The sequence below is a fragment of the Sapajus apella genome, unplaced genomic scaffold (assembly GCF_009761245.1).
Source record: "Sapajus apella isolate SASKATOON/1434 unplaced genomic scaffold, GSC_monkey_1.0 scaffold155, whole genome shotgun sequence".
NCBI lineage: Eukaryota > Metazoa > Chordata > Mammalia > Primates > Cebidae > Sapajus > Sapajus apella.
In genome coordinates, this window is record NW_022437095.1 from 772,855 (window position 1) to 795,679 (window position 22,825).

The 22,825-nt window shown below is 40.2% G+C and overlaps 1 protein-coding gene across 10 annotated transcripts in view; it reads right to left on the bottom strand.

The window, feature by feature from the left end:
* Window positions 1-22,825, bottom strand: part of LARP4B (La ribonucleoprotein 4B) — a 114,794-nt gene that overhangs the window by 28,966 nt on the left and 63,003 nt on the right. For 9 of the 10 annotated variants that reach the window (XM_032266114.1, XM_032266115.1, XM_032266116.1 and 6 more), the window contains 4 exons: window positions 21,889-22,030; window positions 21,505-21,645; window positions 4,164-4,242; window positions 2,120-2,256 (listed from right to left, as the gene is read on the bottom strand). In XM_032266114.1, coding sequence (XP_032122005.1) covers window positions 2,120-2,256; window positions 4,164-4,242; window positions 21,505-21,645; window positions 21,889-22,030 — 499 coding nt within the window. The remainder of the gene's footprint in view (window positions 1-2,119; window positions 2,257-4,163; window positions 4,243-21,504; window positions 21,646-21,888; window positions 22,031-22,825) is intronic. The other variant, XM_032266113.1, reaches the window with a different exon arrangement.

Here is a 22,825-nt window from a genome sequence, read left to right on the forward strand (position 1 = left end):
TCATTTTAAAATTTATTCTTGTTGGAATATGTAGTTCTAGCTCACTGTAACAGCTCTGGTACTCACTGTGTGAATGTAACATAATGTATTTATTCTGGTGACAAATATTTTAGCATGTCTTTTTAATTGGCAGTTTCAGTTATATTAAGGGTAAAAACAGTACTTGAATCAGACATACTGGGACACACACTGTATGTGCATTATGATATTAAAAATAATCTAGAAATGTAACTTACACAACTTAATACAAGAGCTGCAGTATTCAAATTAAAGTAAAATCATTCAGACAATCTTGAGTTTCATTTTTAAAAAGATAAAATTAAATACTCATCAAGCATCTGCTATGTGTCTGAGTCTTTGCTAGGTATTTTGGGCACAAGATTTAAACATAAGATGAGATCAGGCACAGTGGCTCTCAGCACTTTGGGAGACTGAGACAGGCAGATCACTTGAGGTCAGGAGTTTTAGACTGGCAATACTACATGGTGAAACGTTGTCTCTACTAAAAATACAAAAAATTAGCTGGGCATGCTAGGGTACACTTATAATCCCCAGCTACTTGGGAGGCTGAGGCACAAGAATCACTTAAACACGGGAGGCAGAGGTTGCAGTGAGCTGAGACGGCACCACTGCACTCCAGCCTGGGTGACAGAGTGTGATTCCATCTCAAAAATAAATAAATTCATTGATTTAATTTAATTAAAAAAAAATATGATGAGAACTTTGCTCCTGTGGACCTACTGATGACATCTTCATCCTCTTCAGAACTACAATTAATGTGATAAACTTGCTAACTATAATTCTTATCACTCAGGTTCTTACAAAGGCATGTACAGTTCTGTCCAAAAATTGAGTGAAAAAAGACAAAATGAGAAACTAAAGGGCTAAGTGCAAATGGATAAAAGGTTAACAGTCATAAAGAAGGTGGGAGCAGCTGGGGTAAAATAGGTGATGAGGCTGCTCTGGATCGCCCATGGGAAGATGGGCTCTCTTAAGCAACCACAGAGAGCAATTTAATATCTTCATGGTTGGTGGAAACACCCCTTGCCACTAACAACTGAGAAATCATCTCAGTAGGGTAGCAGTGTTTGCAAGGTCTGTCCTAAAAGGAATAACTAAACCTGGAACTCCTAATCATAACCAAAAAGACTTCAGAGTATAAACAGGGATAAAAATGCTGCTGGCCTTTCAAAGACGGAGCGAAATTCAGCTGGCATAGACAACAGCTTCTGTTCTGCATGGTGACACCAGGGAGAAGAGCGCCATCCTGGGAGATGGCAGTGCCACTCTCAGAATTCACAGTCAATGGTAATTATGTTTGTCAGTTTCCTCACTGTCTCCGATAATCTAATAACCCATGACATTTGTCTAAAAACAGAAAAATAGAAGACTTTTATTTGTGATAAAAAAAAATCCAACTAAGTTTTAAGGTAAGATGCTCATCTTTTTATACTACTTGTAAAGTCATATCCACACAAGAAAAAAAAATCTGCAGTCTTCAGCAGAGCTGCTAAGCCAGGGACAAGGTGAAAACCTTCTGTGTTAGTGTAGGAGTGGACTTAAATGATACTTTAAGTCAGGCTTAGTGATGTCCAATCACTCAAAACTAAGTAGTAGGCACCACCTGCACTTAATGCTTAAACACTGTTTGATATTGCCAAACTTCAAAGAAACAACTTCATCCAAAACATAATTTTAAGAAAAATGCAAAAATATTTCATCAAAACATTAACAGGAAGTTGCAATTTGAAAGAAACTCCTTTAGTGGCAAAACTGTAATTAAAATGTATTTTACTTTAACTATAAATGTTATTTTTATTTTCTTTTTTATGAATGAAACATCTGTCTTTAAAATCCCCATTAAAAATATTCCTTTTCTATTTCATATGACCAAAAACTTGTTTGAGGTTTCATGATGGATTCAATTGGCACTCCCTGGGACTATCAGGCACTATTCCAGAATTACTGGACCTGGGCAGGAAGGAATGAAAGTCCAGAGAAGGATGTGATTTGCCATCAAGAACCTTAACATTTGATAGCTATAGGTTTAAAGGTTCATACTGATAAGACAAATAATCTAAAGATAAGCATTATTAATTTAACCTTGTCATTTACTTACATCTTAGCACTTCCACAATCAAGTCGACATCAGTGCTGAGCTTCTTGATGTGGTCAAGGTTAGCCACCGTTGTGATTGGCACATACTGGTCACTATCCATCTGTGATATAAGATACATGTCACTAGCAAGGTTCTCCCTGTTGAAAGAAAACAATCTCCTTTAATCAATATTTCTTTAAAAGGAAGTTTCACCTACAGCAATTCCAGTTTCACAAGAGCCGTGAGTGTGGCATGGTATCGCTTTGGAGGTAAATCTGAGCCCAGGGTCCATCTGTTATTTGCTGTCTCTCTGGCCTCAGGTAAATTTTTTCAGAATCTCTGCCTTGGAGAGGCTGGGAGAGCACAAGTAAAAGTATACTGCACTTTCTACAATCAAAATTCATGAGATGATGATTATTTTTACATAAGATGTAACTATTGATAGCTCTCATTTTTGTCCTGAAAAGTATTTGAGGAGTTTACTAAAAACACATACAATTTTGTCAGGCCAGCCATGGTAGCCTTTGCCTGTAATCCCAGCACTTGGGAAGCCTAAGCAGGCAGATCACCTGGAGTCTCCCGGCTACTCGGGAGGCTGAGGCAGGAGAATCACTTGAGCCTGGGAGGTGGAGGTTGCAATGAGCCAAGACTGTGCCATTGCACTTCAGCCTGGGAGACAAGAGTAAAACTCTGTCTCAAAAAAAATAAAAAAATTTTTTTAAGTAAAGAAATCCAGCTGAATGAACAAGAAGGGAAAACATAAAAAGCCATGTGGAACAGGATGGGCCAGGATAAGGTCATTCCCAAAATTCTTCCTGTAGACTCTGGAGCACTCACTAGAGAGGTTATATCCAGTCCTGGCTTCCTAGCAGCCAGAATTCAAAAGAAGGAAACAGAATCAGTAGCTTTACCCAAAAAATCCAAAGGTGAGCCATAAATAATCAGCAGTTTGGGCCAAGATGAGCTATTTTCTGGTGTTTTGGCCAAAGATCAATGTTTCCTGTGATTTCTCAAGAAAAGACATTGTGTAATGTACTGAAGAAGGCCCAAAAAACATTTCAAAACTGAGCATAGTGCTGGGTTCCTGGAGCCTCTGCTCAGTGTCCCTCGGTGAAGGCCCATGACTGCCAATCAAACGAAGGACATGCAGAAAGAGGCCCTGTTCCACCCTCATCTCTGGGGCCTTCCAGGTGTAGCTGATTCTGGCCCCGTGGGACTACAGACAGGCGTGAGTGGCAGAGAGCTCACACTTGTGCTCCACTAGGGTGCTCAACTGGTACCCCAGCACCTTTTGTGTCTACTGTGTCATGGTCCGGGTTCGCTCAGGCTCCAAATGTGGAACAGCATGGGCATGGGGAGAAGGCCAGCAAAGCCCCTCACACCTCCACCTCACACGGCCACACCAGCTTCAAGGAGCCCCTAGCAGACACCTGTGTGGAATCCTCAGGGCTCCAGAGAAAACACGTGGAAAATCATCATCACTGACAGAAAATCTTACACAAGCCCAACTGGTTTATCGTCATACTTGGAGAAATTACATCAAACCCAATCCCATTTTCCTTTATGTCCAGTTCTGCCATTGGAACTTTAAAGGTTTTACTAAGAAAAAGGTATTATTCAAGGGAAAAATTATTAAAATTGAGTGTTACATAAGTAAAACAAGCTGCTATCTCAGTATGAGGTGTGTTTTCAGAAACAACATAGCACCTTTGTTCTCAAATTTCAGTGTGATGAAGAGTCTGATTCAGCAGCACAGGCCAGGCCAGGCCAGGCACGGCATTTCAGACAGCACTTCAGACGGTGACTGCCAAGATCACTGTGGCCTCAACTCTGGGGACCACTGACATGAGGGTTACCTTCCATTCTCAAATGTCAAAAGATAGCTATTACTCAATACTCCACATCATATATATATATATATATATATATATATATATATATATACACATTTATATGGATATGAGTAGATACATACTCTTTCACAAAATCTTATATTTGTATGTAACTTAACTATTTGTACAGTATCAGAAATATCAGGTACTAGAAAAACCATCACCAGCCTCACCTAGATAAGCAGAATTCCAATGTTTTTTTAAGTACTTCTCGGGGGTCTTCCTGGCTTTCTGGTTGAGACTCATTTCCTCCTACAGAAAAGTAACGATCAACTTAGGAAAAATGGCTTAAAATTTAGGAAGCAGACAATTCAGTACAGCAGTTGTAATGCTTTCAAATTCTAACACAACTACATAAGTGCATATTGAGGATGAAAAATGCTATTTTACCTATCAAAAAGTAAATCATGTAAAAAAAAAAAAAAAAATCTACCCCTTTATTCCCCAAAACAAAACAGCACAGTTTAGAAAAATAATCTAAGTCTCATAAGCAGTTTAACAAGGGCTTTTTTTTTCTAACCAGGAATCACAATTGTAAGCTTAGTTAAAGTCTTGTCTCAAAAGGAATTTTCAAGTAACCTACACACACACAGACACTGAACAATAATAAAATATAGAGGAAAAAATTGAAACAACAACAAAAAGGATAACAGGCAAAACCAAACAAATAACAGCAACAACAAAAAACCCCAGGCTGGAGATCATAAACACACAGTTCCTAGGACTAGACAGTTTCTACAACAGAGGCTTAAATTTGCCTTTAAAACTTCCAGATAGTCAAAGGAACTGAGGAATTGTTGTGTTATACAGTTCTTATAAGAGAATGATAAATAAACCAGATCTTCAAGAGGAAACAAAAGCTGGTTCTAAATCCTGGAAGAAATTTCTGAGAGGACGCCAGAGGGCATGGTGTGTGTGGTCACAGGGAGGACAGGGCTGTGGACGTAGGAGCTCTAGAAGATGGAGCTGAACTCTGGACACTGAGTAAACAGGTATTTTGATCATGTTGAGATGACAGGCATTGAAATGCTAAGAACTAAGTTTTTTCCTACGTTCCTATACAAATTAGCATGGTACAATCATACATGAGCCATTCTAACACAAGACAGACTGGTATATTAAAAGTCAAAGTTAAAGACCACAAAAAGACAAAGACAAAGTGGAGAGTTCAAGACAAATAAGAGGGACAGAGAGTTTGCACAGTGTTATGCAATGAGCTTAGTAAAATCCACCCCATCAGCAAAAACAAACAAACAAAAAACTGCTAAAGCAATCACAACACAAAACCAAACCATGGGTCTTAATGAGACCAAAAACTGAAAACACAACCTGATGCCACTGTCCATCTAGAAGGCATCTCCAGATCACTCATTTAAATTCACACTCCACGTCCCCATATTTAATAGGTATTTACCAAGTATTTCTATGTGCCAGGCACTATTGCAGGCTCTGTGAATTCAGCCTGAATAAGGCAAAGCCTCTGCTCTCATGAAGCCCACACTCTAATGGGAGAGGCAGATGACAGACGGTTAATCAGCAACTATAAACATCATGTCAGAGAGAAACTGACACTGAAGAAACAACCCAGAATGAGGGGAGACTAGGCCTGGTGCCCTCTGGACAGGAAGTGCCATGGGACCTGATGGGGGAGGGGTGGGACATGCAGGAAGGTGGGAAGTGTGTTCTAAGTGGGGTGCTTCAAGCACAGGGGTCAAGTCCAGCAGTAGGAGCCCGGCACAGCTGAGAAGAGGGGTGACGGACACAGTAAGAAATGGGGTCACAGAGGCTGATGTATGTGAACAGATCAAGTAGAACACTAGAATAACCTAAACTTAATAGAACACCAATTCAGGGCTGACATTTTGAAAAGATCTCTGTGGTCTAGGAAGAAAATTCTTGAATGAAAAAAAAAAATGAAAAGATCTCTGGTCCCATGGTATAGACAGACACCAGCCACAAGGTAATGCAATCATCGAGGACAGACCACTAGACAGGACTCTCCAAGTGACAGGTGGTGATGAAGCCACGAGGGAATAAAGAGAAGCAGTCCACGAATGAACCCAGGACACTCCCACCTTCAGCAGGAGGCAAGCGCATGAGGGCCAAAGGACACAGGTTCACAGTCAGCAAGGTGGGAACACCATTAGGGTACTGCGTAGTTAGGAGCCAAGAGAATCATCCACAATAAGATAACACAGTAAAGGCAGGTAGGTTAAGAAGTTGGAACTAACTACTAGATCTTGCTGCACCAGCATCATTAAAGAGCTCGACAAATGTCACTTAGGACAACTGTCTACCTGGATTGGATTCAAGAGAGAATGGAAGCAAGGAGATGGGGACAGCAAGCAGATAGCTGAAGTGTTCTGCTGTGAAAGACAGGCTGCCCAGGGTAGTTTCACCTAAGGTGGGCAATAATACCACCTTAGAAAGATGGGGAATGACCCAACCATGGAAGTAACGCCTGGCACTGCAGAGGAGACCGGGAAGCAAAGTCAATGACAAGGAAGTGAGGCGGGCTCTCAGGGAGATTGGAGGTTGGGCATGTGGTATCAGTAAGACAGAGGCAATCTGCCCCTAGGCAAGATAGGATCACAGGGACTAGGATAGCTTTCCTTTTAAAATCACTAAGAAACCAAGTAAGATAGATGAAACGATGGTTTTCCAGATGTGGGACATAGGGCAACAAAGGACATGGATTCCTATGTAACATGAGACACTAAAGTAACCCCCACACGTTCAGCCCACTCCCTTGGGGAAAGCCCCAGGCTGTGCCCAGGGAGTAGGAAGTCAGGTGGGAACCCAGCGTATGGCTGTGATGAAGAGATCAAGAGAATGCAGGAGATGGAGAGGCTGAATGTACAGGACAGCAAGAGGACTCCAGAGAACTGCAGGGGCCCAGGCCCCACCAAGTAGTCAGACAGGTTCTTTGCAAAGCAAGGATGTGATGAAACTACCCCACGTATAACAATACATGTCATTCATGCGCAGGGCCTCAAATGGTAACTGTCCCCAAAAGAAAATCTTGTGATTCCCAGAGCCCTGCCTCCGCGGTAGAAAACAGGCCCCACACAGCACGCCTAACACATCTTTAAAAACAAGATATGAAAGGATCACACTGTTTCTAAGAAACTTAGCTGCATCCCAGAACAAAAATCAAATATTTAAAGAACTACAAAAATACTAAGCCCTGAATAAAGTAAAATTCGATCTAACTAAAAATTAGCATGCATGCAAAGAAAGAAGCAAGAATATCTGACACATGACATTGAGAAATGTCAACCAACAGAAATCAATCCAGAACTGACAAAGATGTTAAAATTAACTGATAAGGACACACTGAAAGTTACCATAACTGTATTCCATATGTTTAAAGTCAGGTAAGGACATGAAACTTACCAAAAAAATAAAAAAGAAAGAAAGAAAAGAAAAAACTGCTAGAGATGAAACTCCAATGTCTGGTACTAAAAATACTTGATGAGATTAACAGGGTGGGCATTATGACAGACTCAGGAACCTAAAGATACAGAAAGATACAGTAACAGAAACTTCCCAAAATGAAACACAGAAATGAGAAGTATGACCAACCAGCACAGAGGATCAGTAAGCTTCGGACAACATCAAGTAGCTCAGCTCAAGTGTAACAGGAGACCCTGCCACAGTCAGCCCCCAACACACAGAAAATCTACACAAAGGAACAGAGAGCACCAGAAACTACCACGACATGGATAAATATGTATGCTTTTTTTGCTTATTATAACTTACATCTCTTTTAAAAATAACTGACTTAAATAAAAATAAAAACAATATATTGTCAGTTTTAGCATAACTGCAAAATGCATGATGACCAAAGCATCCAAGCCATGAAAAATGACAGCAGACTGCCCTGATGCTGCGCTCTACGTGAAGCAGCACGCAGCCATCTGAAGGTAGACTGTGTTAACCGAAAGAAGTGGAGTAAAACGCAAAGAAACCATTAAAACAGCAAAACAAGGAAAAAGAAGCCTACTCCAAAGAAAAACAGAGAAAGAGCGAAAGAGGAACAAAGAACAGATGGGACAAAAATAAACAGAACACACCTCGTACTCAATCTTGAGTTCTGATATCACTCTCCAATGAAGGAGCCAGCGCTCCTTGGAGAAATGGCTGAATCTAGGGCTGAAGCAAGGAGAAAAAAAACCAAACCAAACCAAATAACCACAAAAAGCCTCCGTTGATGGGGTATGTCAAAGGGAGCCAACCAGAAGAACTCCTAATGGCCAAAGCAAGAACAATAATTTGAACAACAAAATAAAGCAGTACTGGATTATAACCAAAAGTATAAAACAAACATTCTCGAACCCATACTGCCATAAATAGTTGAATAAGTAAATAAATAAAGGAGAAGAGACGAATCTCCCATACATAAGAATTTTAAATAATTTACAAATATTTGTGTCCTCATGGAGGGGGACCATAAATCCCTATTCCTTATGTTTGGACTGTATGCAGCGACTTCTTTCCAAACAGTACAACATGGAAACAGGGAGGGAAAGGGTAACTTCAGAGTGAGAAACCCAGTAAACAGCCAAGTGATCAAGATCATACCAACAGTGGTAAGTCACGCTGACAGTGTGCACCCTTGATATATGTGATAGAAATGGTGTTTTACCTTCTCAAACCCACTAACACTGTAATATCATAACGAGAAAAGCATATCCTAAGAGAAGAGAATGTTGCAAAATACTTGACTAGTACTCTTCAGAACTATGATATCAAAATTACCAAAAACAAGGAAAGCCTGGGAAACTGTTACAGCCAAGAGGAGCCTAAGGAGACATAAGATTAAATAAAATATGGTTCCTAGCTGGGATCCTGCAATAGAAAAAGGACATTTAGGTCAAAATGTATCACTACTGGTTCAGTGATTGGGACAAATGTACCATATTAATAAAAGGTGTGAAGAGTAGGAAAAACTGAGTGCCAGCTATATGGGAACACTGTGTGCTCAATCGTCTCAATTTTTCTGTAAGTCTAAAGCTATTCTAAAACAAATAGCAAGATGAGAGATCTAAACCTAACCAAAGCAATTACCACACTAAATGTTAACATTCTAAACACTAGAATTAGGAGACAAAAAAGCAAAGCCCAAATGTTATCCATAAAAAATGTGGGAGCCACAGTAGCTGAGGCCACTTGTCCTGGCACATGAGGAGGCAAGGCTACATGTTTGAGGCCAGCCTGGGCAACATAGAAATCTCTCATCCATTAAAAAAAAATTTTTTAACACACTTTATTAAATTCACAAATAGGTTAAAAGCCAAAGGACAGAAGAAGATATACCATGTTAAGATGAGTCAAAAGAAACCTGGAGTGATTATATTAATGTGAGACAAAGTAAATTGAGAGCAAAAAACTACTACTAAAGATACAGAGGGGTCAATTAATCAAGAGGCCGGGAATCTTAACAAGGCTTCAAAAGGAAGAACTGATAAAACTAAAAGGATAGACAAACGCAAAAACTAATAGAACCCTTCTTTCAACGGCTGACAGAACACGTATGAAGAAATCAGAAGGAGTACAGTAATCCTGAACACTATCACTCAACTTGACCTCATTAACACTGACAAAATATTCCCCATAGCAACAGCAACACACACATTCTTCTCAAGGGCAAATCATACATTTAACAAGACAGACTATATCTGGAGCCATAAAACAAGAATTAATACATTTAAAGAAATTCAAGTCATACAAGTCATACAAAGTATGTACTTTGACTACAATGAAATTAAACTAGAAATTAATAAAAACTAGATCCCTGGAAAATCCCAAAATATTTGGATACTAAATTTAATATCTCTAAATTACCTAAGAATCAAGGAAATAAAGTATTTGGAAGTAACTGAAAATGAAAACAATGCATCAAAATTTGAGAGATTCTGCTTAAGCACTATTTATGGGGAAAATAATAAAACTAAATGGCTATATCAGAAAATAAAAAAGGCCTCATATTAACAAGCTCTGCTTCCAACTTAGAACACAGGAAAAAGGGTAAAGTAAACCCAAAGAAATCAGAAGAAAGTATATTACAAAGATCAGAAGAAAAACAATGAAATAGGAAAGAGTAAAACAAATGAGAAAAATCAATAAAATGAAACACTAACTTTTTTTTTGGTTTTCTTTTGGAGACAGAGTTTTGCTCTGTCCCCCATGCTGGAGTGCAATGGTGCCATCTAGGCTCGCTGCAACCTCCGCCTCTTGGGTTCAAGCAATTCTCTTGCCTCAGCCTCCTGAGTAGTGGGCACTACAGGTGTCTGCTACCATGCCCGGCTAATTTTTGTATTTTTAATAGAAATGGGGTTTCACCATGTTGGTGAGGCTGGTCTTGAACTCTTGACCTCAGGTGATCCACCAGCCTCAGCCTCTCAAAGTGCTGGGATTACAGGCTTGAGCAACTGTGCCTGGCCGAAAACACTTTTTGATAAGGTCAATAAAACCAAAAAACCTCTATCCAGATTGATTGGGGTTATAAAGACACAAATTACCAATTAACAGGGATGAGTGATGTAACAGGACTACAGATTCCACAGGTGATAAGAGAGCATTATGAGCAACTCTGTGCTGAAATCCCACGACTCAGATGAAACAGACCAAATCTTTGCAAATATATAAACCAAAGCTCTCAGAAGAAGATAATACATGAGTAGCACTACGAAAAAGGAAACTGTAGTTGAAAGCTTTCCCACAAAGAAAACTCCTGCCCAGGCAGGATGCAGTGGCTCACAGTTGTAATCTCAGCACTTGAGAGGCTGAGGTGAGCGGATCCCTTAAGCTCAGGAGTTCCACAGCCTGGGAAACCCTGTGTCTACAGAAAATACAAAAATTAGTCAGGCGTGGTGGTGTCCACCTGCAGTCCCAGCAACTCGGGAGGCTAAGGCAGGAGAATTGCTTGAGACTGGGAGGTTGAGACTGAGTGAGCCATGATCATACTACTGCACTCCAGCTGGGGTGACAGAGTAAGACCCAAGGAAAGAAAAGAAAGGGAAGGAAGGGAAGGAAGGTGGGAAGGGAGGGGAGGAAGGGAGGGAGGGAGGGACGGAGGGTGGGCAGGTAGGCAGGCAGGCTGGGCATGGTGGCGCATGCCTGTGGTCCCAGCTACTTGGGAGGCTGAGGCACAAGAATCACTTGAACCCAGGAGGTGAAGGATTGTGCCACTGCACTCCAGCTTAAGTTACAGAGTGAGATTCTGTCTCAAAAAAATAAAAATAAAAAGTCTATTGCTGGAAAATGTTAATTTTTATCTCAGCCTTCAGTAAATAAATAATAATATTTTTGCTAGTCCTGACTTGATGTTGAGGGCTGATTGTTCAGGATGGTGGTTACTGGGAGCTTCAGTGGCTGTGGCAATTTCTTAAAATAATAAGACAACAGCAAAGTATGCCAAGTAGATTGACCCTTCCTTTCATGAAAGATTTCTCTGCAGCATATGACACTATTTGGTATCATTTTGTCAACAGCACGACTTCTTTCAAAATTAGCCAATCCTCTCAAACTAGGATTATGCTGCTACGTTATCAACTAGGATTATGGAATATTCTATATCCTCTGTTGTCATTTCAACAATATTCACAGCATCTTCACCAGGAATAGATTCTAACTCAAACCATTTTTTATGCTCATCCATAAGAAGCAAATTTTTTTTTTTTTTAAGAACGAGAGAAAGGAAGAAAAAGAATTTAAAAAAAAAGAAAAAAAAGAAAAAGAATAAAGGAAAGGAAGAAAGAGGAAGAGGAAGAGGGAGAGAGAACAGGGGTGTTGCTTTATTGCCCGGGCTAGAATGCAGTCTAAAACTGGGTATGCCTGTAATTGTGTTTAATAATAGAGACATAAAAAAAAGAGGGAAGAAAATAATGAACAAGCAGCCAACCAATATTTCATTTAAACCTGTAAATACGTGTGATGTAGTACTGATAAGAGTGTATATTTTGTGTATTTAAAGTGGAGAGTTCTATGAATGTTAATTAAGTCTACTTGTTCCAGATCTGAGTTCAAGTCCTGGATATCGATGTTAACATTCTGTCTCATTGATCTATCTAATATTGATGTTGAAGTCTCCCGCTATTATTGTGTGGGGGTCCAAGTCTCTTTGTAAGTCTTATATATCTGGGTATTTCTGTATTGGGTGCATATATGTTTAGGATCTTTAGCTCTTCTTGTTACATTGATCCTTTTATCTTTATGTAATATCTTTCTTTGCTTCTTTTGATCTTTGTTGCTTTGAAATCTATTTTATCAGCAAAAATTGCAACTCCTGCTTTCTATTTATTTATTTTAGCTCTCCATTTGGTTGGTAAATTTTTCACCATCCCTTTGTTTTGAGTCTTTATGTATCCTTGCATGTGAGATGGATCTGGATGTAGCATACCAATAAGAAGCAAATTTTACACAATCAAGTTGTACATGAGATTGCAGCAATTCAGTCATGTTTTCAGGCTCTATTTCTGATTCTAGTTCTCTTGCTATTTCTGATACACTTGCAGTTACTTTCTCCACTAAAGTCCTGAACCTCTCAAAGTCATCCACGAGGGTTGGCATCAACATCTCATTAATGTTGACATTCTGACCTTGCCTCATGAATCACAAATATTCTTAATGACATCTAGAATGGTGAATCCTTTCCAGAATCCATCAGAGGAACCATGATTTATGGTAGCTAGAGCCTTGTGAAATGTATTTTGTAAATATTGAGACTCACAATGACTCCTTTATCTATGGCCTGCAGAATGGATGTTGGGTTGGCAGGCATGAAATCACTATTAATCTCCTTATGCATAGCTCTGTCATAGCTCTTGGGTGACTAGGTGCATTGTCAATGAGAAATTAAAATCTGAAAAATATCTTTTTTTATTTTTTCCTTAGCACGTCTCAACAGTAAGCTTAAAATATTCAGTAAACCATGATGTAAATAGATGTCCTGTCACCCAGGCTATGTTGGTCCACTTACAGAACATAGGCAAAGCAAATTTAGTCTAATTCATAAGGGCTCTAGGATTTTCAGAATGGTAAATGAGCACTGACTTCAAGTTAAAGTCACCAGCTACATTATCCCCTAACAAGAGAGTTGGTTTCTAATGCTGAAACCAGGATGAACTTCTTTTCTTTAGTTATGAAAGTCCCAGATAACTTCTTCTAATATAAGGCTATTTTGTCTCCATTGAAAAATCTGTCATTTACTGTAGCCATCTTCATCAATTATCTCACCCAGATCTAATACATAATTTGCTGTTTCACCTTGCATTTTTATGTTATGGAGACTGCTTCTTTTCTTTAACCTCATGAACTCACCACTGTGAGCTTCAAACTTTTCCTCTGCAGCTTCCTCACCTCTCAGCCTTCCCAGAATTTAAGAGAGTTAGGGTCTTCCTCTGGATTGGGCTTTGGCTTAGGGGAATGTTGTGACTGGTTTTTCTATCCAGATCAAATTTTCTCCACCTCTGCAAAAAGGCTGTTTCGCTTTCTTATCATTTCTGGGTTCACTGGAGGAGCACTTAATTTCCTACAATAGCTCTTCCTTTGCATTGACAACTTGGCTAACTGTTTGGCTCCAGAGACCTAGTTTTTGGCCTATCTCGGCCTTTTACATGCCTTGCTCACCAAGCTTAATCATTTCTAGTTTTTGATTAAAAGTGAGATACAAGCAACTCTTCCTGGAATGCTTAGAGGAGGGAATGTAGGGTTATTAGTTGGCCTAATTTCAATACTGACATGTCTCAAGGAATAGGAAGGCCCAAGCAAAGACAGAGAGACAGGGGAACAGCCGGTCAGTGGAGCAGTAACAACACACACATCATTTATAGATTAAGTTCGCCATCTTAAATGGCATAGCTCCTGGCGCCCCAAAACAATGACAACAGTACAAAACACCGAAGATCACAGATCACCGTTAGCATGAATAATTATGAAAAGGCTTAAAATATGGTGAGAATTACGAAAATGTGACACAGAGACATGAAGTGAATACATGCTATTGGAAAAATGGTGCCAATTACTTGCTTGATGCAGGGTTGCCACAAACCTTCAGTTTATAAAAAACGTGGTAGCTGCAAAGCACAATGAAGCCTAGCACAATAAAGCAAGCTATGCTGATAATCCAAGCAGTGCATTATTGGAGTCAAAGCGGGCTAGCGGATCAATGAAACAGAAGAGACAGTCCAAAAATAAATCCAGACCTACACAGACAAATGACTTCTGACAAAGGTGCAAAGGCAACACAGTGCAGAGAAGACTTTCAACACATGGTGCTGGAATAGCTGCAGATTCATACGCACGAATTGAAAATAACTTTGATCCTTATTTCATAACTTTTACAAAAACTAACCTAAAATGGACCTAAAAATGTAAAATCTAAAGCAATTAAACTTATAGGAGGAGTCTTTTGTAACCCTGACAAAGATTTCATAGGTATAAACCAAAAGAAAGATGCATTAAAGAAAAAAATGATAAACTTGGTTATAATTTAAACTGCTCTTAAAATACTCTTAGGAGAACAAAAGACAAGAACGTATCTGTAGATCACATTATCTGATAAGGACTTACATCCAAAACATATAACAAACTATCAAAACTGAGTAATAAAACAACCCAATAAGAAAACACACAAACACGCACAACACCAAAGAAGACACATGCGTTACACAAAGATGCTGCAACTTCAGGTTCTGTATGTGAGAAGCTTGGAAGTCAACACTCTGGTCTGACAAGTAAAAAAATCTAGAAAACAGAAAAATTAACAACTCTTCTTAGGTCCTAAGATAAGTAAGGTCACAAGGCAAACAACTGGTGCCAAAATGAAGAGACAAACGTGAATACAGAAGCGATCACAATGTTAACGTACGGAGCAGAAACCATTGCAGGAACCAGAGCCAGGATAGAAAACACTGCACTGTATAACTGATGAATTCCTGGAGGTTCAAGGTGGACAAGTCTGAGAGTTAACAACCGCAGGGAGTCCCAGTCACTGGGGGGCGAGGGGGCCGTGCACTTTTGTCAGTTATACTTGCTGGAGCTCGATCTGGTCCTCACAGTGCATATTAGAGAAAAACCCCCTTGTGCTTCTGACAATAGTAGGGAAAAGTAACCATTCTGAAAAATACCAGCGTGCTCGCTCTTCTTGACAAGGTCTGCTCTCAGGAAAGACAGTTTAACCAGAGTCCAACTAGCTGGGGTTTAATCAGAGCAAAACATACTTAGAGGAAGGGAAATACACAGCTCCTGCCTCCTCCAGCCATCCTGCCCCACCTAAGAGGGGAGGAAAAGAGAGAAGCTCCTGTGAGCTTCACAGTCCAGGGCCCTGGCTCACTACAGACTTAGACTCCCAGGCCTCCTGTAGAAGGCGTCCGCTGCCCACACCTCACCCCATAGCACTGAAAGCCTAGTCACCACAACAGTGCCTTTCACCAGCACGCCACAGCTGGCTCACAAGAAAGATACAAGGCATACACAAAGGCAAAAAACACAGTGTCAAGAGTAGAGCAAGCATCAGAACCAGCCATGACAGGGATGTTAGAACTACGAGACAGGGAATTTTAAGGATAACAGACAGCAGGTAAGAGCAGATGCGCAATGCAAGCAGAGATGGAAATCCCAAGGGAAAAAAAAGAGGGGTGAGAGATCCAAACTACTCTAACAGAGACATAGACTGCCTTTCATGAGCTTATTGGGAGATTAGACAGGGATGAGGAAAACAATCAGCTTGGGGATCTATCAACAGGAACCTCTGTTGGGACTCAGAATAACAATACCCCAAAATGAAGGCCTTAGAAACAAAAGTGTTTTGGGTCTTGTTTTATGTCCTTGGGAGCTTGAACTGTGACCAAATGGGAGCACTCTTTGGTCTCCACCATCAGGGGAGGCACAATTTTCAGATCAGGTCAGGTGACCAGTCTGAAAACAGGAACCCAAGACTTTCTGTTCTGCGTACGTCAAGCACTTGGGAGTCCGTCTTAATAAGAGGTCCCATGTATAAGGGGCTTTTGTCATCTCAACTTTTGTTGCCTGGTTAGTCTGTGTGAACAAGAGTCTTTGCTAATCGAGCCCATTCCTGAGAGTGAATGTTTTGCATGAGGTATCTTTGGAATTGCTTCTTCTATGTCCTCTCCAGGATCTATCCTGGACTTTCCATCAAGAGGCTATCCGACTGAGTCACTAATGGAATAAATACATCACTGAAAATTCTAATTGTCAATGGCAAAAAGATGGATCCTTTAAATGAGAATTCTAAATTGAAAAAGGATTTTAGAGATCTCATCCTAAACAATTGATAAAAACATGGAATTTCTAGAAAGACCCAATAGGGTGCTATGGTTAGCCTTAAAAATTCTCTTTAAAATTAAGGAGCAAAAATCTGACCTACGACAAAATTTAAGTCTTTTTTTTTTTAGAGACAGTCTCACTCTATTTGCCAGGATGGAGTACAGTGGCGTTATCTCTGCTCACTGCAACCTCCGCCTCCTTGGTTTAAGCGATTCTCCTGCCTCAGCCTCCCAAGTAGCTGGGATTACAGGCACCCACCACCGCACTCAACTAATTTTTGTATTTTTACTAGAGATGGGGTTTCACCATGTTGGCCAGGATGGTCTCGATCTCTTGATCTTGCGATCTGCCCGCCTTGGACTCCCAAAATGCTGGGATTACAGGCATGAGCCACGGTGCCTGGCCCATTTTTTTTAAAGCTTAAACTGCCAACTTTGGATCCCCTTTGGGATAACAATGAAGGCTGCTCTAGCTTATTGTAGGCTGACAGTTAAAATATTAGGCTTTCCCTACGGTGGCCTGGTTAGACATAGAGCAATGGAACAGGATAGAGAGCCCAGAGACAAATCCTTGAATGTATGGCCAATTTTTTTTAATAGGAGTACCACAATTGTTCTATAGGGGAAGGACAGTCTTTTCAATGCATGGTGCAAGGACAACTAGATATTGACATGTAAAAACCAAGTGGGATCCATACTTTTACCACAGACAAAAATTAACTCAAAATGGATCAAAGATCTAAATGTAAGACAGGAAACTATAAAACTTAGATGAAAGCATAGACAAAACCTTCATGATATCGGATTCAACAATGTTATCTTAGCTATGACACCAAAGGCACGGACAACCAAACAAAAAATAAACTGAACGAACATGAAATTTTAAATTTTGTACATCAAAAGACAATTATTTGAACAAAATAAAATGGTAACCCATACAATGGAAAAAGATATTTGCAACTGATATATCTGATCAGGAATTAACATACAGAATATATCGAGAACTAAAGATATTAACAAAAACCTGATTGAAAAATAAGGCAAAGGACTTGAATAGATACATTTATCCAAAGAAAACATACAAATGGCCAAAAAGAACATGAAAGGGTGCTTGGCATCATTAACCATTAGGGAAATGCAAGCCAAAACTACAAAGACATACCCAAAATAGAATGGCTATTATAAAAAAAAAAAAAAAGAAAAAGAAAAAGAAAAATCAGAAAATAGGCTGGGCGTGGTGGTTCTTGCCTGTAATCACAGCACCTTGGTAGGCCAGGCGGGCAGATAACCTGAGGTCAAAAGTTCACGGCCAGCCTGGCCAACATGGCTGAACCTCGTCTCTACAAAAAATGCAAAAGTTAGCTGGATGTGGTGACTCATGCCTGTAATCCCAGCACTCTGGGAGGCTGAGATGGGCGAATCACTTGAGGTCAGGAGTTCAAGACCAGCCTGACCTACATGGTGAAAACTGTCTCTACGAAAAATACAAAACTTAGCCTGGTGTGGTGGCACACGCCTATAATCCCAGCTACTTGGGAGGCTGAGGCAGAAGAATCGCTCGACCCCGGGAGGTAGAAGTTGAAGTGAGCTGAGATCACGCCACTGCACTCCAGCCTGGGCAAAAGAATGAGACTCCATCTCAAAAAAAAAAAAAAAAAAAAAAAAAATCAGAAAATAACAAGTACTGGTAAGGATTTAGTAAAACTGAAACCCTTGCACACTGATGGGGTGAGGGGGGAAGTAAAATAGTATGGCCTGAGTGGAAAACAGTATGGTAAAAAAGTTAAACATAAGAATTACCATATGATCCACAAGTTCTACTTCTGGAAGGCAGTTTGGCAGTTTCCTACAGAACTAAACATACTCTGACCATATGATCCCGCAATTACACTCCTGGGTATTTACCCAAGAAAGTTAAAACTTTCCATCCATACAAAAACCTGCACATGAATGTTAACAGCATCTTTATCTGTAATTGTCAAAATCTGAAAACCACCAAGATGCCCTTCAGTGGGTGGACGGATGATCTGTAGTATACCAGACGATGGAATGCTATTGAGTGCTAACAGGAAAGGAGCTATCAAGTCATGAAAAGGCGGAGCAAACTTAAATGTACGTTACTAAATGAAAGAAACCAACCTGCAAAGGCTACATCCTGCAGGATTCCAGCCCTATGACACTCTGGAAAAGGCAAAACGACGGAGACAGTGAAAAAACCAATGGCTGCCAGGGGTTAGGGGAGGGAGGGGTGAGTAGGCAGAACACAGGTGATTTTTAGGGCAGGGAAACTACTCTCTATGATACTACCATGGAGGATACATGCCATTACACATTTCTTCAAACCTACAGAATGTACACACCCAGAGTCAGCCTTCGTGTAAACTGTGGACTCCAGGTGATAACGATGTGCCAATATAGGATCATCAATTATAACAAACCCAGACTCAGATGTGGGGATGTGGATAGTGGAAGAGGCCATGCATGTGTGGGGTTAGGCGGAGGGGAGTATGTGGAAGATCTCTATACCTTCCACTAAAATTTGCTGTGAATCTTAAGTGTCAAAAAATGTAATTTTCTTAAAAAAGATGTTTGACATCATTAGTCCTTAGGGAAACACAAACTTATGCTTATAAGCCACAATAGGATTCTACTGTCTACATTTCACAACAGTTAAAATTAAAGACTAACCCTAAGTGTTGATAAGGATGTGGTGCTTTAATCCACCACTGGTTGAGAACAGAAAATGGTACCACTTTGGAAAACCACTTAACCATTTCTTAAAAGGATAAACATGCCTACCAGCAGATCAAGCTACTCCATTCCAAGGTATTTATCCAAGAGGAATGAAAATATGTTTATATGAAATCTTGCTTATAAATGTTCACTTTTGTAAACATTTTATTTATTGATAAAGCTACATTTTAAAAACAATCCCAAAATCCATGAATGGGTAAGTGGAAAAACAAACTGTGGTATATCGATACCATTAAATACTTCTCAGCAATAAAAATGAGTAATGTATGTTACAACACAAATCCCTAACCTAAGTCAGACAAAAACAATACACACTGTCAAATTCCATCACACGTCACTGACCAGCAAATTGGGGTCTGAGGCAGGAGGACAGCTTGAGCCCAGGAGTTCAATTTTTTTTTTTTAAAGAGAAAAAAAATCTACAAATGCAAACTGACGTATACTGATAGAAAGCAGACCACTGGTTCCCTGGAGAAAGGAGAGGGCACAGGAAGCTCTTACTGGTGACTGGGACGTTTGTAATCTCAAATGTGATGAGGATTTTACAGGTGCAGAAAAACTTATCAAACTGGGTGGACAAAGCAATGAGGAATGAAAGAGGCAATAAATCAATAATGTATTGAATATTTCCTCAATTCTCTTTAAGCTATGGAAAATCTGAAGTACACCTGAACTATGTGATGTTTATTGTACATCAGTTATGCCTCACTCACGCTTTACAGGAACGGGGGAAAGAGTAGAGGGAAGGAGATGAAGGAGGAAGACAGAACAGAGGGCATTCTTTCTCTTCTTTTGAAAATATTTTTAAATACCCCTGTTAAAAAGAATCACCTTCTTTTGAAATTAAACTTTCCAGAATATAGTTGAACATGTTGCTATTTCACTTTTGATAATGTTCCCTATCTTGTATCTTCAGACAGATTCTCACATGTTATTTCACTTTTGGTAAAGTTATCTATCACCCATCTTCGGGTGGATTTTCACCTGCTCTTTCACTGTTGATAACATCTTCCGTCCTCAAGACAAATCTTCACATCTATTTACTCTCATCTATCTTCCATCCTCTGAATACACTGTGACCCCAGTTCAAGATTAGGCCATTTCAATTTAGTTTGAAACTTAAATTGTTTATTTTGAAGCCATTTTACTTCCCACCATGAGATTCTCACTCCCTCAATGTATAATGCCTTTTTATCTTTTGTAAAAATTTGTTTTAATGACTAGCATTCCTTTCCTTTGCCATCTTAAATTCCAATGTACTCTAACATGACTCTAATTTATCCCAATGTTCTGCCATTCCCAAGTCATTAACCAGTTATTGGTGAACAAGGGAGATGTAACCAAATTACATTGCTGAATACTGGCACTTACTGCCTCAGATTTAGAAAACTGCTCATGTAGATGGGTAATACACTTTAAGCAAATTCAAGATAGCAAATTCATATTTACAAGGAACAAACATGACTTAATTTTTGTGCCTTTATAAATACTTGATTCATTTTACTCACTAAAGCAATATGTTTCACTGAAGTTTAAAAAAAAAAACAAAAAACTGTTAAAGAACCTCTACACATTTTCCCTCTCAAGTGACAGTTTCTGATTTTGACAGCCTTAAGCCAATGACATTATTCTACATGGCTGTACCTTATAGCATCAAGGCCTGGCCTCTCTGGCCCTGTCCAGTGCATTCCCTGGTCACTGGGATAACGAACTGTCCAAGGCAAGTGGGGAGGGGGAGGGGACAGGAGCTGGTTAAGAACCACTGAGACCATTACACAATTGTGGTAATAAAAATGAAAACATGAAAATTCCCACAGAGGTTTGCTCTGACAGTGGCGTTTCCAGTAATGTGTGGTACGCTGCGTAACTGGGCCTGAGCATCTCTTCCCAACTACTCTCTCCCTTTCCATTTTTATAGCCACTACTCCATACTGAGGTCCTTACAACCCTGCACGAGAATAACAGCTTCTATCCAGCTGATCTGAGGTTTGCTTTTCCTCCAAGTCATTGTCTCACACTCTTGCAAAATTTGTCTTCCCCAAGTCTCTTATTTTCTTCATGTCACTCACTCCCTCATCAACATGTTCAAACGTGAATGGCTTCTAAGACTCGCAAATGCAGCCTCAATTGCTCTGACTTATAATACCACAGCCTTCCCTCTCTATCGCCCTCGCTTTACCTAAACTGTCTTACTCTCAAATCCAACATTAAAGTTCCATCTCTGCATTTTTACTGACACTTCGCACTACTAAATAGGATTCATCTTTTGAGACCTTACATTCTCCATGGCACCCTCCCTAAACAGGGCCTCTCTCATCCTCTCTGCATCCATATAAGAGTGAGTTTAAAGTAGCATTAAAAGGAGGCAAAGAAAGATACATTGTTTAGAGAAAGTTAAGAAGCTAAATAAAAAACAAAAAATAAAGCAGCCCATATTCTCTGTGAAAATGAATCCATAAAACATGTTTACCTGTTTCACTACTTTCAGGAAGAGAGTCATATTCCGCAGGACCCAGAGTGAGAGCATTCATGTCTGCTGGGTCCGACTCCTGTGGGTCTGGCAATGCTGCATTCTCATGGCTCTGGTCACCATCACCACTGGCATCCGATCCTATAGTTAGAGGAGTTTACCCCAAAAGGGCAGGGTAAGAAGAATAACTTTCTCTTAAAACAAAGCTTACTCTAGCAGTTACCCAACTTTTTTAACTGGATTATAAAAGACTTGTGGGCTCTTCTTAAGCACTGTCAACCATGACACAGTTGTGAACGAACATCTTAAAGGCAGATTAAAGTGGAAACAAAAGCACAGGCCTGAAAGCAGGGCCACTGCGCACCACAGCCACGCTCAACTCACCCTGCTGGCCACAGTCTGAGTGGTGGCCACGCGCCTCCTCCCACGCGGCACTCACATTTGCACTGCTTGCTTCCAGATGTAACACAGGAGCCCCCCACACTTCTGCATTAGGGTTCAGCTCTGAAACCTTAGTTGCTGGTACCTAGGAAGAAATGTGAGATAAACATTTGTATCCAAATGTCAACCAAATACAATTTCGCTCATTAATGCAGAGTTAAGAGACATCTGATTTAGGCTCCAGAGGCTGAGCCAATCTGTTTACACACACCTTCAGGGTAAAATCAGGTTCAGAATTAAAAAAAAAAAAAAAAAATGCAGTCAAAATTCCTTTAAATTACCCACAAGGTTTAAGTTCCTCCTCCCAACACCAAGACTTGCAGGGGGAAGGACAGGCCTGCCGTCAGAAAGATTCAGTGTTTCACAAACTGTGTACCTGAGGAAGAGCTGGTGACTTCCTATTCTACCTAATAAACTCACAATTCACGGTTTTACAAACTTGAATACAATGTAGATGAACACAATTCTAATTAGAAAGCTTCAAAAAGTCAGCCAGACATGGTGGTTAACGCCTGTAATTCCAGTACTTTGGGAGGCCAAGGCCGGCAAATCACCTGAGGTCAGAAGTTCAAGACCAGCCTGGCCAACATGGTGAAACCCCATCTCTACTAACACAGAATTAGCCAGGCGCGGTAGTGTGCACCTATAATCCCAGCTACTGAGGCAGGAAGAATCACTTGAAACCAGGAGGTGGGGGTTGCAGTGAGCCAAGATCACACCATTGCACTCCAGCCTGGGTGACAGAGAAAACTCCATCTCCAAAGAGAGAGAGAGAGAGAGAGAGAGAGAGAGAGGGAGAGAGGGAGGGAGGGAGGGAGGGAGGGAAAGAGGGAGAAAGAGAGAGAGAGAACTTCAAAAAGTCACAAACAAAAGGTGTAGA